This window comes from Mauremys reevesii, linkage group 6 (genome assembly GCF_016161935.1).
Source record: "Mauremys reevesii isolate NIE-2019 linkage group 6, ASM1616193v1, whole genome shotgun sequence".
NCBI classification, from domain to species: Eukaryota; Metazoa; Chordata; order Testudines; family Geoemydidae; genus Mauremys; species Mauremys reevesii.
The window spans coordinates 75,387,844-75,404,979 of NC_052628.1; the positions used below are offsets into that span (position 1 = coordinate 75,387,844).

General features: G+C 40.5%; 1 protein-coding gene across 1 annotated transcript in view; it reads left to right on the forward strand.

The window, feature by feature from the left end:
- GRAMD2B (GRAM domain containing 2B) overlaps nt 1-17,136 on the forward strand; it is a 45,031-nt gene that overhangs the window by 16,826 nt on the left and 11,069 nt on the right. Inside the window, exons 2-9 of the mRNA XM_039545274.1 lie at nt 2,521-2,643; nt 4,408-4,495; nt 5,510-5,576; nt 8,292-8,395; nt 12,679-12,774; nt 13,821-13,892; nt 14,006-14,086; nt 14,761-14,872. Of these exons, the coding sequence (XP_039401208.1) occupies nt 2,521-2,643; nt 4,408-4,495; nt 5,510-5,576; nt 8,292-8,395; nt 12,679-12,774; nt 13,821-13,892; nt 14,006-14,086; nt 14,761-14,872 (743 nt within the window). The remainder of the gene's footprint in view (nt 1-2,520; nt 2,644-4,407; nt 4,496-5,509; nt 5,577-8,291; nt 8,396-12,678; nt 12,775-13,820; nt 13,893-14,005; nt 14,087-14,760; nt 14,873-17,136) is intronic.

The following is a 17,136-nucleotide window of genomic DNA, read 5'->3' on the forward strand; positions in this document are numbered from 1 at the left end:
TGTTGATCCCTGTGCTTTGACTCTTCTGTGAGTAAATGGAATTTTCCTTAGCAAATGTCTATTTGGTATCTCTTTCATGGGCATTAAATTCACTGGGTGTGGGACTGGTTGCTCAACAGGTGGGTGTTCTCTCAAGCTTTCAAATTTACAAATCCCAATGTAAATAAGGCATAAGGCTCTGATTATTTGTGTCCTATAAAATAAACATTGGTAATCAGCTGCTGGCTGAGAGAATGTGGTAGATTTGCATGAGCATTTTGCAATGTTTCTCTCCTGACCTCACTCTGCCAACGTCAGGTAGACACTCTTTTGATTTCTTTGTGCAATTCCAAGTGAAAATATGAGATTGAAGTCAGTCTGAGAAGTCCTATGCTAATATGAATGACAAGGTCTTGGTCTTGGTTTAGTAATTAAAATATCTACCAAAACTTTTAATTGAAGTTACATTGCAAAATGTCATTATCAAAATGATGATCTGGACTGCGGTTGCCTTGCCATCTGTATAACCATTGTAAAATTGCATACAGATCTATTAAAAACTACACGGAGAGGTCTCTTGTAGATTGGGGTCATCCAGGACCACCTTTAAGGAACACAGTTAATGTTGACAGATGCAACATTTACCCTACCTTCTTATTTTCCTTGCTGTTTATTGGCAAATTTCTAATCTTTCTTTCTAGGATTTGATCCCCAAAATAAGAGATGTATGTGGTAGCTTACTAAAAAACCTAAGCAACTTCGTAACTAAAATCCATGCATACCAGAGGATTCTGCCTTCAATTGATTTCTTTTTTTAAAAAAAATCAATATCAGCTTCCAATGTGGAACAGTATTAAACAATGGATGGGGATGGGGAAAGAGGCTTAAAAATACAGATGGTTGGATAGCCTCCTCCTTTGCCTTTAGACTTTTACCCGTGTGTGTGTGTGTGTGTGTGTAATTTTTAAAAAAAATCTAGAATGGTGTTAAGCATCAGGGCAAATTTTACAAAGGGTTGTGTATTTGTTTAAATTTGGCTACCATTTTGCCTACCATATAACTTAGTATGGCAGTATATGTGTTTGCCATGGGAAAGACGGATTTCAGTCTCATACACAGGCTATTAAACACAGATCCTGTAGTGTGACCTAGGTCACCTTCATAAACCTGACAGATGCTTCTTCACGTTTAAAATAAAATAGAATAAAAATGCTTTCATGGAAACTTTGTAGTAAGTAGTGACTGAGGGGTCAAACGGGACCTATTGGTTCCAGTTAAGAGAAACTCTGCCTTAACACATTCTTTATAGCCAATTATAATAAAATCAAGTTAAGTATAACATATAACTTGTAGGCTGACTAGAAAATTTAAAAAATTTTAACTACTTGACTCAGTTAAGCACTGAACTCATTTAGTTTAGATTTATTCCTTTACTACTTGGAGCCAAAGCTGGACTACAAATACGATTGATTGTGTAATACTAGCACTTTCGTTTCTGATCATTTTGCCCCCATTGCTAGAATTTCAATGCTGCAGCTCATGTTGCTCAGGTGATATCAGGTCTGTGGTTGGAGAGTCTTTCCAGGACACTAAATGACAGTGTGTACTAAATAGTTACATTTTTGCATTAAGGTGTACTCCTCATTGAATATTACATTTTGATCTGCTGGTATTAAATTTCCCAGTTAAATGGATTTTAAGAGCTGTTGCTGTGTACTTGAGTACAAGGAACAAGATAAGCTCCTTGTTTGCTTTATTTGAAAGCTTTATAAAGTATGACATTTGAACGCTGCTCTAGAAAACAAAGAAAGCAGTTCCACATTCATATGTAGGGTTTGAGGTTATCCTTCAGCTAGATTGGTGCTTTTATCAAAATGATAGGGGCGTGTGTGTTGTTTTTTGGTTTTTTTTTTTTTTTAACTTTCCTGCATGTTAGTGAGAATCCTCACAAAGATCTTTGAAAGTGCTCTTTTACTGATGTCTTTAACTTGGGGCTTATCGGTGGGTTCTGCAATATGCCCTGATAAGGCTTTATAGCTACACTTTGTACATTTTGCTGCATCCTAGAAAATGAGACAACTTTTTGAAATGCATGTCATGGAAAGGGTTTAACAGGAAAAACTATATTTGTTAGCTATTTATAGAACTAATAAAAAAAAAACATGGTGAGGGGGACTTTTGTCAATTTCAAAACAGTAAAAATTTTCAAAGGAGCACTTAGCACCAGTCACTGTAGTATCTATGTAGACATTAGCTGATCTAGAAGGTTATTTTAAGTTCCTATGTTAGTATGACAGAAAAAGACTGACGATTAAAGCTCTAAGTAAACAAGAGTGGAGGCTATGCATTTAGTTTTCCCAAGTATGATCAAAGATACAAGAATGCCTATTGTTAAAATCTTTATATGTTAAAATCTAAAATTAATGACTTGAAATACACAACAGACAATTTTCTTTAGATCATTTTGCAGTGGCTTTTGTTTTTTGACCTTGTTATGAATCCTCAGATAAAGAGACTCTCTCTCTCTCTCTCTCTCTGCAGTTCAGATGGAGAATATGGTGCAGAGGAAAAAAAGAAGGCTGGAAAATCACCCAGCCTATTGCCACAGACCCCTACTAGTGAGGCTGAATGTTTTGATGACCGGAAAAAAGCTGGTGCCACTAGGTAATGTCAGAAAACTGACTAGCAGAAACTGAGCAGCAATAAAAATTGCTGAGACCCATCCAAAAAAAATGGTTTGAAACCAGATAAATATTTAGTAAACATAAGGTCCTGGTTGTGGCCCAGTCTTGTGCCGCTGTACAAGGGAATAATGGGGTATCAGATGCTCACTTGTGCCAGCTATTGGAACACAGAAAGGAGCATTTCAGGGGAAGAGCAACCTCCTTGGGGCTCCTACATCCAACCCCCTATGCAAGTAGGTGGGAAAGGACAGGATGAGGTAGGTAGTGGGCAGAACCAGCTGGCATAGTTGTACTGGTATGCCAAGGGAAATACACTGCACAGATCTAGACCTGGTGCAGGTTACTTCCATTGCAGAACAGGGAGAGACTGGCTGCCAGGCTTTGTCTGGCTCCAGGGCTACTCCTGGTGCAGCAGAATGTTGTAGTCCTTTGCTCATGACAAAGGTATAACTGAGCCCTAATATGGGATCCCTGTGATAAGAATCTTCTGTCTCTTCAACCCCTCAATCACACCATTCTTATAGGGAAACAGGATTCAGTGATAGTATATACTGCTACAGAGATTTCTAAGTCTGATTTAGCATTTTCACAAAAGAGTTTGGGTGGCAGGGAATACCAATAACTCCAAAACAAAGGCTGTGATGGTTTTAAAATCCTAGTCAAACAGTTAGATGACACACTCCATGGTTATGAGCGGAAGTCCTAATGGCATGTCTTCTTGCCTGTTCCTTAGATGACCAGTGCAACAACCAACCTAGGATCACAGATTTGCTTACAAGGCAAACACAAATGAGCCTATTAAATCTTCTTGCACATACTGTGTTTCCCTGCTGCTTCATGTAAAACTCTTGAGGAAGTACAAGAATTTTCACTATAGACTGCACCTCTCCAGTCAGACATCTCTGTCCCACAAAAAATTTACCTGATAGTCCCTGTACAGTGTTTTTTGTAGGGTTAATATTCTTACTATCATTCAAGATTTGAACCCAGTAGTGACTATATCAAATGACACACATGATGATTTCACATAAAACACAAACCAGGGATCACCCAATGAAATCAATAGGCAGCGAATTAAAAACCAATATAAGGACTGGGCATTGTGTGAAGAAGTACTTCAGTCTGTGGAAATAATTGCCAGGGCATGTTATGAAGGCCTTAACTATAACTAGGCTCAAAAAAAGTAGATAAATTCATGGAGGATAGGTCCATCAGTGGCTATTAGCCAAGATGATCATGGATGCAACCCCTTGCTCTGGGTGTCCTTAAGGCTCTGTCTGCCAGATGCTGGGACTAGACAACAGGGGATGGATCACATGATAACTGCCCTGTTCTGTTGATTCCTTCTGAAATATCTAGCATTGGCCACTGTCAGAAGACAGGATACTGGGCTAGATAGACCAGTATGCCATTCTTATGTTCTTCTATCCAAAAGAAAAGCCATAGTCTTTGCCTATAAGGTGAACAAAGTATACAAAAGAAACTAACAGTAGTTAATTTTCTAAACAGGAAATGAACATTCCCTCTAACGTTAAAGGGTTTTCATTGATCTGTGAGACCTGGCGTGTTCTGAAACTGATGTTAACTGTCCTTATCTGCTTTGTTGTCATCAAGAGACAGGAGAATAAGAATGAAAGTTAATAAAGGATGAATGTGTGCCATAGACAGAAGTATAGATCTGGATGGTAACAAAACTAATGAAATTACACTAAGCATGGTATTAGGAATGTTTTCATACCCTCAGGACAAAGATCAATGTGGATAGCCCCCTCCTGACAGCAGATATCAAGAGTGACTCCAAGATTGAAAGGAAAAAACGTGCCTCAAATCAGGTAATACAGCGATAACGTGTGTGTCTTTAGTTAGAGTAAATGACTATACTGGCATTGTCTAGCCCAGTAACAGTACTGTTCATTGTAGTGTAAGTACTCAAGGTTTGGGCACTGCCACTGGTTTCTTGCCCAGTGCTTTTGAGTGAAACATGGTAAGTGCAAAAGTGAAGCCTTACTACCAAGTACAGCCACTGAGGATTTGAGACAAAGGAACAATCTTCAACAGGAGCAGAAGATGACTTTTCCAGTTTACTTCAAAAGATTTTAGAATATCATCCTTCTTTTGGGAAAGTTCACCCATGGGATATTCTCTCCCTCCTCGCCCTTGCCCTCTGCATATCTATTCTAAATATAACACATCAGCATACTGGTGCAGATACACTCATGTGGCAACATCTAGAATGTATATTTCTCACTTTGAAATGTTCTTTGAGGTTTTTTGTTTGCTGTCCTCTGATTTAAGTTGGAGTATGGATGTAGTTTTGCCCCCCGAGTTGAGTAGTGTTACTTCTCCTGCCCTGCCTTCGTGAATTTCTTCACATCACATTAGATGGTACAGCTATAGAAGAAAATTCAACTCTAACTATGGCATTACAACTAGTGCCTCCTCCTCTTCCATCTCTGCAGAAGATAGTGCTTTATCCAGACAGCAGAGCTGGAGGATTCTGTAAAGTTAGCAAAAAGCTCAGTATGGATGTACCACTCTCAAACCACTAAAACTAGTGCTATCTTTCTGTCGTATAAAGGTTGTGCAAACACAAATAAAATATCACTGAGCTCTCTTCTTTTGAGGTGTTTAAAAGAAGAGCTATAAGGCAATCTTTTACTTCCAGAACTCTTGAATTTGAGAATAAGGGGGTATTTATTCATTTAACTGCATTTCTGTAGCACTAATCACCAATGTATCTGAGCATATAGAGGATTCTAAAGGAGAAAGCAAGTGTGCAGATTAAGGGGGGTAAATATATTTTAATGAAGGAATAACCAAAATGTGTTCTGTTTGTTTAATTTTAGTTCAAGGCAAATGCTCACTATCACAAGCTATTTCTGGATGTTCCAACTGCAGAGCCACTGAAGCAAAGTAAGTACCACACCATTATTTTATCTGTCCCAGAACGCAAAGTGAATCCATGACAGGACAATAGAAGCTGTCGGTTATTCAAGATCCACTACGTAAATGAACATCTCTGTTATAAGAGCAGTTTAGCTGATTGGATTTATATATTCATAAGGCCTGTTCCTCCATCTACTTAGTGTTCCAGTGGGAATCTTGCAGAATTAAACACCATCATTCGTTTGTTTTCAGTTGTCAGGAGATGTTTGTGAATCATAACCTGTGATGACAGTTTTGTACTTCCAAATAGAAATAACCAAGATTTACACATTCTACTTGGTTACTACTGACTAATCCTACCAAAACCTGCAGTAGAGGTGTGAGAGAACTGACCAAATGACTAGTTCATTCTGAAGACATTCAAGTATGTAAAACTCTTAAAGTTCTGGCAAACTTTGTGTCTTTTTACCTGGAAATACACAGTGATCAAGCTCAATCCCTTTAAATTTCAGGTGTTGGTAAGAGAAGTAGTGGGTTAGAGGGTGTTAAACTTTAAAAGTTTATATAGAGCCAGGGGCGGCTCTAGAAATGACGCTGCCCCAAGCAGCGCGGAGCGCTGCGCCGCCCTTCCCCGGTCCCGCGGCGGGTCCCCTCTTCCCGCGGCTCCGGTTGAGCTCCTGCCGGCATGCCAGCGGCAGGTCCACCGGAGCCCGGGACCAGCGGACCTGCCGCAGTCATGCCTGCGGGAGCTCAACCGGAGCCGTGGGAAGACGGGACCCGCCGCAGGCATGACTGCGGCAGGTCCGCTCGTCCCGGGCTCCGGTGGACCTGCCGCAGGCATGACTGCGGAAGGTCCGCCGGACCCAAATGACGCCCTCCCCAGGATGCCGCCCCAAGCGGGTGCTTGGCCCGCTGGTGCCTAGAGCCGCCCCTGTATAGAGCCATAACTATATAAGAGCACAAAAGATGCACAGCTTGTGGCAAGACCTTAAAAGAAGGAATAGCAACTCCGCATGTGGTCAGCATGCACTACATAAATGGGGAAGGCGGGATTGTTCTGTAGCTGTAACATAAAACGCATCCTATTCAAATGCGTATCTCTCAATCTGCTTTGGGACTAATCTACAGGATTCATATTGTATTTAGTGGGTTTAGGGAGAGAAGTGGCTAACACACCAAGAATTCTTCTTGTTTTCAATATGTGGTAACCTGAAATGAGCATAATATATTCATAGGAAGTAAGTGGAAGTCATTGTGTAAGGTACTTTAACCTTTGGAAGCTTTTTCACATTGTGTATCTTGCTGTACTCCTCAATGGAAGGTTTTACATTTAAGTTCAGAATGTGTAAGAAACTTCCTGAATTCTTCTTAACTCATTTGGCTCATCCCTATTTACAATGCGTTTTTAATACCTTGAAGGTTTAACAGAGTTCAAACTCATACACGTTTGAGCTCTAACGATTTTTCTGTGCATAACTAACTCTTTTGTGTGCTTTAAAGAGATTTATCAATTTATTTTTATGAATAGCACAGGGCTTTTTTTTAAAGCACCCCTGCTCATCTCGTGGTTGCCAACCCTGCAGGATCATCCTGGAGTCTCCAGGAATTAAAGATTAATCTTTAATTAAAATTATGTCATGTGATGAAACCTTTTATGTACTTGAAAACTGTTATGTCCCCCCTCAGTCTTCTCTTTTCCAGACTAAACAAACCCAATTTTTTCAATCTTCCCACATAGGTCTAGACCTTTAATCATTTTTGTTGCTCTCCTTTGGACTCTCTCCAGTTTGTCCACATCCTTCCTGAAATGTGGTGCCTAGAACTGGACACCAATACGCCAGTTGAGGCCTAATCAGCATGGAGTAGAGCGAAAGAGCTTACAACACTCCTGCTAATACGTCCCAGAATTATGTTTGCTTTTTTTGCAACAGCTTTACACTGTTGACTTGTATTTAGCTTGTGGTCCACTATGACCCCCAGATCTCTTTCCACAGTACTTCTTCCTAGGCAGTCATTTCCCATTTTGTATGTGTGCAACCGATTGCTCCTTCCTAAATGAAGTACTTTGCATTTGTCCTTATTGAATTTCATCCTATTTACTTCAGACCAGTTTGTCCAAATCATTTTGAATTTTAATCCGATCTTCCAAAGCACTTGCAACCCCTCTCAGCTTGGTATCAGCCGAAACTTTATAAGTGTACTCTGTATGTCATTATCTAAATCATTGATGAAGATATTGAACAGAACTGGACCCAGAACTGATCCCTGCGGGACCCCACTTGTTATGTCCTTCCAGCATGATTGTGAACCACTGATAACTACTATCTGAGAATGGTTTTCCAACCAGTTTTGCATCCACCTTATAGTAGCTCCATCTAGGTTGCATTTCCCTAGTTTGTTTATGAGAAGGTCATGCGAGACAGTATCAAAAGCTTTCCTAAAGTCAAAATATACCACATCTACCACTTCTCCCCCCACACCACCCCATCCACAAGGCTTGTTACCCTGTCAAAGAAAGCTATTTGGTTGGTTTGACACAATTTGTTCTTGACAAATCCATACTGATTGTTCTTTATCACCTTATTGTCTTCTAGATGTTTGCAAATTGATTTCTTAATTATTTGCTTCATTATCTTTCCGGGTACAGAAGTTAAGCTGACTGGGCTGTAATTCTCTGGGTTGTCCTTATTTCACTCCTTTTTTCAAAAAAAAAATTTTAATGTAATATATCTGTGTTTATAGGCTTTACCTGCGCTCTACAGAAAGAAATTCTGTACCAAGGAAAGTTATTTATATCTGAAAACTGGATTTGTTTCCATTCCAAGGTCTTTGGTAAAGACACCAAGGTTAGTAGCATCTCTGTGTGCAAAAAGCAATGTAATTATGTGGGATCTTGGTGATTTTTCTAGAAATTCCTGCTCTTTTAATATGCACAAGTGGTGTTAAGCCTCTTATCTTCTTGCTTAAGCATTACTGAACACTAACAACTATATTGCCGTAATGCCCAAAAGCACCTGTCAGCCATTGTGCTGTACAATGTGCAGAAGAAAAGGCATTCAATATGCAGTGATCAGAGTACTGACAAGCCCACATCATGTTAGTTCCATGTCTGAATTTTTTTAATGTTTGTTTATAATTGTTACTTACACTACAAAATCTAGAGGTGTTACAGGGGACACTCTGGGTAGAAGTGGAAGATAGGAGACAAACAGAAGGGGGAAGGAGGAGACAAGGCCAAGAAGCACAATGGGCAGGGAGAGTGTGGTTTGGGAGTTGAGGAGGTGTGGGAAGGTTGGAGAAGCACATTCTCCCAACCACTGCTGTTACTCCCTATGTGGAGTGGTGAAGGGAGGCCATTGGACCCAGTGCTCTGTATTCTTGCCTGTGGGTCTGCTGGGATGGGCAGAGGTTGGTTGTGGAGGTACAGACTTACCCCTATAGCCAGTACTGGCTGTTTGGGGAAAGAGTTCTTAGAGATTTTCATGTTGTATCATGGTGTGACAGCTCCAAGCAAGTTTTTGGGCCCCATTGTAGTAAGCACTGTACGTATGGACAATTAAGAGATGGTCCCTGCTTGAAGAGGTTTCTGTTTTCAACATAAATTTTGCCCTGACTTCTAGTCCTTGGGATCCCACCGAAACAAATCGGTGTAGCTGAATTTTGGGCAGTTGTTCTTTTCAGTGGGAATACTGTGCCCTGAACGTGTAAAATATTTGTACATTTCCTTGAATGAGAATAAGGTTTAGATGCACATCCTTTCCTCCTTCTATAATTACTAGGGTGCTGACGCCATACCTTTTGACTTAGTTAGAGAAATGGATTAGAGTTGTCAGCCTAGGAAGGAAATCAGGTCAAAGGCCTTAATAGGACACCTGATATTTGGAGGAATTTTTTTTAAGAATGTAAAATAGATTTAAAGAATGATTAATGATAAATTGTTCATAATAGTAGCTTATTGCATTTGCAAGGTGTACTATTAGATGACTCAAGTAACTGAGTTATTGTTTGTTGTGAATTAATAGATTGGATTAGTCAGTTAATTTTTTGACATGAATGGGGAAATGGCACAAGTGTTTAATAACAGCCATATAGAACAAATAAGGAAGCTGAAATTAACAAAAGGGTCATGTTGTGCCACCCTTGCTCATTGAGTACAACCTTCCTTGTCAGTAGTTCAATTGAAATTAATGAGACTACTTGTAGAGTAAGCTGATACTCGGCACAAGTAAGTGGCAGATTTTGGCCCAAACTGAAGTTGAGCTTTGAAGTATGCAAGCTAACATACATGATGAAATGTAATCCGACACTCAATGGGAGGGATAAACCTGGGAAGTCAGTAATGTGGAAAGAGACTTAGGAATTAGACATTTAGCAATGTGTTATGACTTCAAAATAAATCAGTATAGGTTTTGGGCTACATATGGTACACAAAAACATCCCATCATAGTGCAAGGAGATGTACGGTCTCTCTTTATATGACTGTGATACAACTGCACCTAGGTTACTTGTTGGAAAGATATTGAGAAATTGAAGGAATTCAGAGAAGAGTAACAATTCCTGCCTCTTCTGGGCTGTGCAGCAACCACAAATGTTCCCAAGAATGAATCATACTTCTGAATCACAATATCAGGTTATGCTGCATAGTCCAAGTTGCCCATAGTTTCAGTCCTCTGGACAGTGAGTATTGCAGATGAATAGCACAGATGAGTAGAAGTGAAATGGTCTTACAGTGATTCTCCCTGGTAAACAATTGCTGGCATAAGTGTGTAGGAAATGGGTATTCCATCCCACTTTATTTATTTTTCCTCTTTTTGAACTAGGATATCAATTAATATCAGTCATCAAAATAGTATTAAGCAGAAACTTCATTAAACTTTAATGCAGTCAGGATGACTCTATTTGATGAAGTTTGCAGAATACATTTTAATTGACCTACTTTTATTTAAATATATTTATTTGATAATGCTGATAGTAAGTCATTTTCCAGAAAAAAATTACAAACAAAGCCCTGTTAAGAAATTCTTACCATCTAACTACACAACATATGATACAATGGCTTGACGTGGTTTCCATCATATACAGGATTTACAGTTTGGTTCAGGGGTTCTCAGCACCCCCACAAATTGTTCTAGCACCCCTGAGGGAAGGTAAAAGAAGCAGGTTGAGGTAAGCAGGCTATTTTCAGTAGAGATTTAAAGAAGTGGGTTAGAGGCATTCTGGTCATGATGTGAAAACAGCATAGTAAGCAGGCCAAGTAGAAGTTCTGGGGGTGGTGTGGGGGTGTGTATCGATGTATTTTTATTATATATAAAAAATAATACATACACACGCGTGCACACACATGAAATTGAGAACTGGAGATGGGCCAGAGTTGCAAATTTTGCATCCAAGTCTCCCAAAAACCTCAGGGGTGTTTTGAACTTGAGGCTTTTGATTCAGGCCCATCTTTTTATCAAGAAATTTATTAGCAATGGCTTTTGATCAAAGCCTTGACCTCTTCTCTAGTCTTTAAGCTGAGGGTAGAGTATCCATTTGGTTAGCCATCCCTAAAATGGTGAATGACCAAAATGTCATACCCAGGCTAAACATAAGCAAAAGCATTGGTGGTGATAGGTAGCCAAAACATAAGACCATTTCATGTCTCAGTGTTGCTTTCCTTAGACCAGTGGTCCCCAACCTTTTCAGTGTGGCGGGCGCCTGATGACTAGCTGCCGAGGAGCGTGGCCGCAGGGCAAGCAGCTGCCAAAATGCCACCAAGAAGCAGCAACGCCAACAAGCGTCACCACTGAAATGCCGCCGAGAAGTAGCATCATCAAGAGGCGTCACCACCAAAGATCAGCGGGATTTCGGCGGCAGCGCTTCTTGACGTTGCCGCGTCTTGGCGGCATTTCGGCAGCTGCTTTTCCAGCGGCCAGTAGGTGGGTGCACATAGATGCCTTGGTGGGTGCCATAGTGCCCACGGGCACCACGTTGGGGACCCCTGCATTAGAGGCTCTTCATAAACAGAAGCTAACAACTAAAAGGTGATAGACTTTTTATTTATGGAATAATCTATTTCAATTTATTATAATTCTTAGTCTGCAGTACTAATGTATGCTTTCAATTCAGTGCTATGAAAGGTCATTTATTAGCCAAATTTTAGACACATTCCCCTCTTTCCTAATCTCTCCCATGTCTTAGTCTCTCTGGACTCTGCATCAGTCAGAAGTGTAAATAACAGAAATTCTAACGGGGTGACCATTCCATCCTCTGTATAGCCTGAAGTGTCACATCTGCCTGTCTTGCTGCCAGTCTTTTGTTGGAAACAGAGCCTGCCCTTCATGCTCTCTCTAGTAATATGGGATTTTGAAGTGGGGCCGATACCAAACTCCTGAACTAAAACACCCTGAAACTTAAGAGAAAGTCCTCATTAGAAACCAAACTTTGTGATCAAGCATATGATCTCACTAATGAAGGCAGGAAGGAAAAGTATTGAAAGTACTGATTTATGTAAAGTATAGTTTGCAGGTGTATTTGCAAAAAGGCTGGACAGCATACATGGAGATGTTTATATTTAGCATGCGTGGGCTAAATCCTTTTAGTTATGCTGAAAGATCTGAACTGTTTACTCAGCTGCTTGCCACAAACGAGGCACTGTATAAGAAGTGGGGTAGAGCTTGAAATATGTTGATTCTTTGACCTGTATCTCCTGTAAGCTATGTTCTGGAATGTTTCTTCTCCTAAATAGTCTGCTATGGGACCTCGCTTCTTTTACACTATTTGCTGACCAGATGTTCTGCAAAATTAGAATAAATTCAGATCTCTTCTGAAAATTCTAGACCCCAGAAATGGGGAGAGGGGAATTGCTTTTGTTTCTTACATGCTTCACAAACTTTTGTTAGCGTAAAACATAGCTGATGAATTAACATTTAGACTTGAGTGAAAGCAAAAAATAGAGCTCCTTACATCAACCCACACCTATTGTGTGTAACAATCAGAACGGGGCTCTGGAAAAGATTTAGTGTTTCAGCATACTTGATCTATGTTAGTGGATTGGTTTTCACACAAACTGCTATTTGTACGTAACCAATAAGGTGATTGAAGTATTATATTATTTTGGCACTCTAACAACATGATGATTTCATTTCAGATTAGTATTCCTGTGCTCTCGGTAAAACTAATAAAGAAAACCAAAACTGCCCTTCTGGTGCCAAATGCTCTGGTCATAGCAACAGTCACTGACCGGGTAAGTGTAGCGTTATCTTTGACCTCTCTTGCTTTCTTCTCTCCTTACTCCTAGAACTTGTCATGGTGGAATCTTGAGGAAGCAGTTGCCAGGTGGCTGTTCAGAATATCAAGGCACAGACCAGTCCCATGTGGCCATTTTAGGGTCACAAAACCAAGCCTTATAGGATTTGACCAACTCTATGGCCTGAAGCACCCCTCTGAGGGGACCTTCTCTTTGCCTGTCCTGTGGGAAAGGGGTGCTTCAATCTTCCAGAGTACCATATTTCCCCTGGGACCCACAGAAGATGCAGCTCTGCAGGATATTGAGAGAAGGGGGCGGGTATAGAGAAGCAGGGCACCAGCAGCTCTACAAACCTCCCAGATTACTACATGGCAATCCAGGATGGAGCTAAAACAGCTGAGGAAATTAATCTATTTTGGGGGCCCTTTATGCAACTGCAGGGAGTCCTATCTAGTGGCAGCAGGTCTTGGAGGGAAAAGTATCATCTACTGGATCAGCAGCCCCACCTCCTACAGCACCTCTGGCTCTGCTTGGTGATGTCCTGTCCAACCAGTAACAATGTAATTTAGTTCAGATACAGCATAATAGCAGCCCATATTGGTATTCAGGATTGTTTCTGGTTTGTTTGCTTATTTTTTAAAAAAACCTGAGAACTCCTACAATATCTATGCATTGGAAGGGGTCTGATTTGTCAATATAATTTGACCAGGGAGAATAAGGCAAGTTGACTTCCCCCTCCCTCTGCGCCCGCCCCCCCCCCCCCCAAGATGGAGAAAATATAGTTCTTACCTGGCAAAACTTCTGAGTTTTACCTGGGTGTAGACTGCAGGCTTTGGCAAATTATAGGCCTAGTCCACATCTTTTATAAAACTCTTAAACTGTGTTCTTTACTTCATATCTTCTAGGCCTTTCTTTACTATCTGCAGGCCTTTGAAAGTAATTGCTGAACCAGCAAGCGCACCCTGTTAACAACTGATAAGATGAAACTTGTGCAAAATACCTTTTTTCAAACAATTATGTAAATTATTACTTTTGTCTTTCAGTTCATATTTGTCTCCTTGCTCTCCAGAGACACAACCTACAAGCTATTAAAATCTGTCTGTGGACACTTAGAGGTAAGTATTGACAGAGTGAAGTTGTGAAGCTCAGTTATGTTCCTTATGACTGCTTTTTATTTTAAAGATTAGCAATTAAATAACTTTTTTTTTATTTAAAAATTGGCTTTCAGGATGTAAGTGTTGGCAATAGTCCCAATCCTTCTTCCGCCGAAAACAGCTTCGGGGCCGATCGCCCTATGACCCTGCCTTTGGTAAGATGGTTAATAAATGGAACTCTATCAAAAGCAAAATAAAAGTCCAAATTGTCCAAACTCTCCTTCAGTTTGAGACAATAGAAAAGCTTGACACACACACATTCTGTCACCTCAAAGCTCTGAATGAACTGCAAGTGGTTGGTGATACCAGCATAGATGTAATCTTCTCTCCACAAGAGTGATGCATGAATAGATATGGTGTCTGTATGTGCACTGAGTATATATAACAATGCCCGTTATTAAGGTCTGTATGTGGGCTGTGTGCTGACTTGCATTTTTCTTCCTTTCCACGTGCCTGCATTTCCAGCAGTCAATCTTTTACTATGCTCTGTGCTATTTTAGAGTTGCAGTAAGCGGCTTCTCTTGTCATTGAAGGCAGAATAACAGGCTTCTCAAAGCTTCCCCTTGCAAACTTTCCCCTATGTGCCAGGTCAGTTCATTGGTCTGAAGAAAAGCTGCTATTCAGTAGCAGACATATGCTGCAATCAATGATCAAATAGTTCAAGCTACAGCTATGCTAAATTCTTCATCTCTAGAGTGACACCTTTTAATTTCTGCTGCTCTGGCTACAAATTTCAGGTGCAAACGACCCAGAGTAATGAAGTAAAAACAAATAATCTTCATAATTTTAGGCCTTGCCTGGTCTTTTCCATTACATTTTGTCCCTTCAGGATTTCAGTGAAGACTACTCAGATTTGGATGGTGTAGTGCCCCATCGGAGACAAGAGTTGGAAGAGTCTAGCAGTACTGGCTCTCAGACCCCTGAATCGGAACACTTCCAAGGTCAGCATAATCTCAATATTTTAAGACTGAAAGTATTTAGAGCAGTGTTTTTCCAAAGTGTGGGGTATACCCTCCGAAGGTTAGGTGACATGAAAGGCTAGCCTTGAGAGTACAGATGGACGTCTCAGTTGTTCTCCAGAGTCTCAGCTTTGATTTTTTTTTAAAAAATGCCTAGCTATGGGTTGTGAAGAAAACTTTCAGAACATAATCCAAGTGTAACCAAGGCAAAGACATCTGCCAGAGTCTGCTGGCAGCCTGAAGCAATGGTTCTGAGGTGTGAACTGTGCCATTCATTTCAATGGATGTTAAATCAGATGCTAATGACCATGCTTTAGAGATGAACTTTCCCCATCAAAGCATTTAGGAATGGAGAGGAAGTATCATACTATGAAGATCTACATCATGTTTTCCCAAAGTGTGGTTTTGGTGGAGGAGAGGAAAGAACGGATGATAGATAAATTAAGACGTGTAGATTTAATGTTACATCCAGCTGCCAGCCATTGAGGGGGTGTTATGCCTTTGCTAGTCTAGAGCGCTCTCTACTAGCAAAAACTTTCTTTCCATATAAGTACATATAGGTACCTCTTAACCTTCTTTTAAATATGCTAATAGATCAAGCTGCTTTACTCTTGCTTCAGGCATATTTTCCACACCTTGAATCATTCTTGTAGCTCTTTTCTGAATCTATTCCAATCTTTTAACCTCCTTTTAGAGGTCTGAACACCAGAACTGAACCCAGTAGTCTAGCAAGAGGAAGTATGATCCAGTTTAAGGTGCTAGACTGGAATTTGGATTCAGTTCCCTGCTCTGCCTCAGACTTCCTGTGGGACCTTCGACTTTGTTCCCCAGTTCTCTATCTGCAAACTGGGGTAGTAGCACTTCTCACAGGGATGTTGTGAAAATAAATACATTAACATAGTAAATGAGTGCCTCATTCTTTAATGTGACCTATATAACCACCTTAGATAGACAGTAATGGTCTAAGCAATACCCTATACAGAGATAAGACCACTTCCCTATTTCTACTTGGCATTCCTATTTGTTAGGCTTCTCAGGGTATGTCTACACTCCAGCTGGGAGCCCGCTTCCCAGGGCGAGTAGACAAGACATGAATTAGCTCTACTCAGTCAAGCATCCTAAAAATAGCTGTGTAGCTGTGATAGCACAGGCAGTGGCTCAGGCTAGCCACCTGAGTACAAACTTACCTGGATCCCTCGGGTATGTATTCGGGCACCTAGTCCAAGCTGCTACCCATGCTACCCCCAGCTATATAGATATTTCTAGCACACTTGCTCAAGCAGAGCTAGCACGTGTCTATCTACTCACACTAGGAAGCAAAGTGAAGCAATTACATTGTAAGTCTTTTTGTACAGGGCCAGCCTTATGTTTTCTGTCACCCAGGCACAAAATATTGTTGGGGTCCTCGAGCATGGTGACTTGCCACCCCTGAATGTTGGCACTGAAGGCAGCCATCCTGGTCTCTTGTCCTGAGTCTGGGTCTGTCTTTGAAAAGTTGAGGGCATTAAACTCTGTTCCTAGGATCAAGAATCTAATTTTCTTTTTACTTAAAGTAACTGCAGTGATTTGTATGCCTTTGTACCAGAAACCAGTTTAAGTTCACAAAATATTGTCTACTGCATTAATTTTCAGTTTTATATGTCAAGTAGCAATGTAACTTCCTCCTTCGCTGCTGATCCATTCCTAATATGAACAGCTGAATTCCTGCTTTATCCCATATTAGTTTAAGTAAATAGGTGCTTTTGTGTAATGGTGCAAGACAGACAAAACAAAAACGATTTATCCTTGAAGCCTTGGGAAGTATCGCAGATGTTTCCACTTTTCCACCATTTTATTAGACGAGGCTGGCTTTGGGCATATGAGCTTATTCACTCAAGGTTCTTTGAACAGTATCTGCAAATGCCTTAATATATACAAAGTTATCCTTCCTTAGCCCTGTGTTTTGCTTGATGTAATTGCTTTCTGTAACCAATCATCCCAAAACATTGCAGGAGGAGGGTGGGAGGCGGAGAGGATGTTGCTGCATCCTTTAATTATAATGGGAATAGTGGAGTGTCAATCTTTGCAATCTAAAGAAATAAGGCAAAAATCTGCTGTTACACTAGTGTAAGTAATGCCAATGTGCCCTGAGTGTCTAGTACTTGTAATGTTTTATGCCTCCTGGGCCATTCTGTGTTCTGCCTTGCAATTCCAAATCATTATCTGTATCGCATGAAAAGCCATTTTAATAACAACAGTAACTTCGA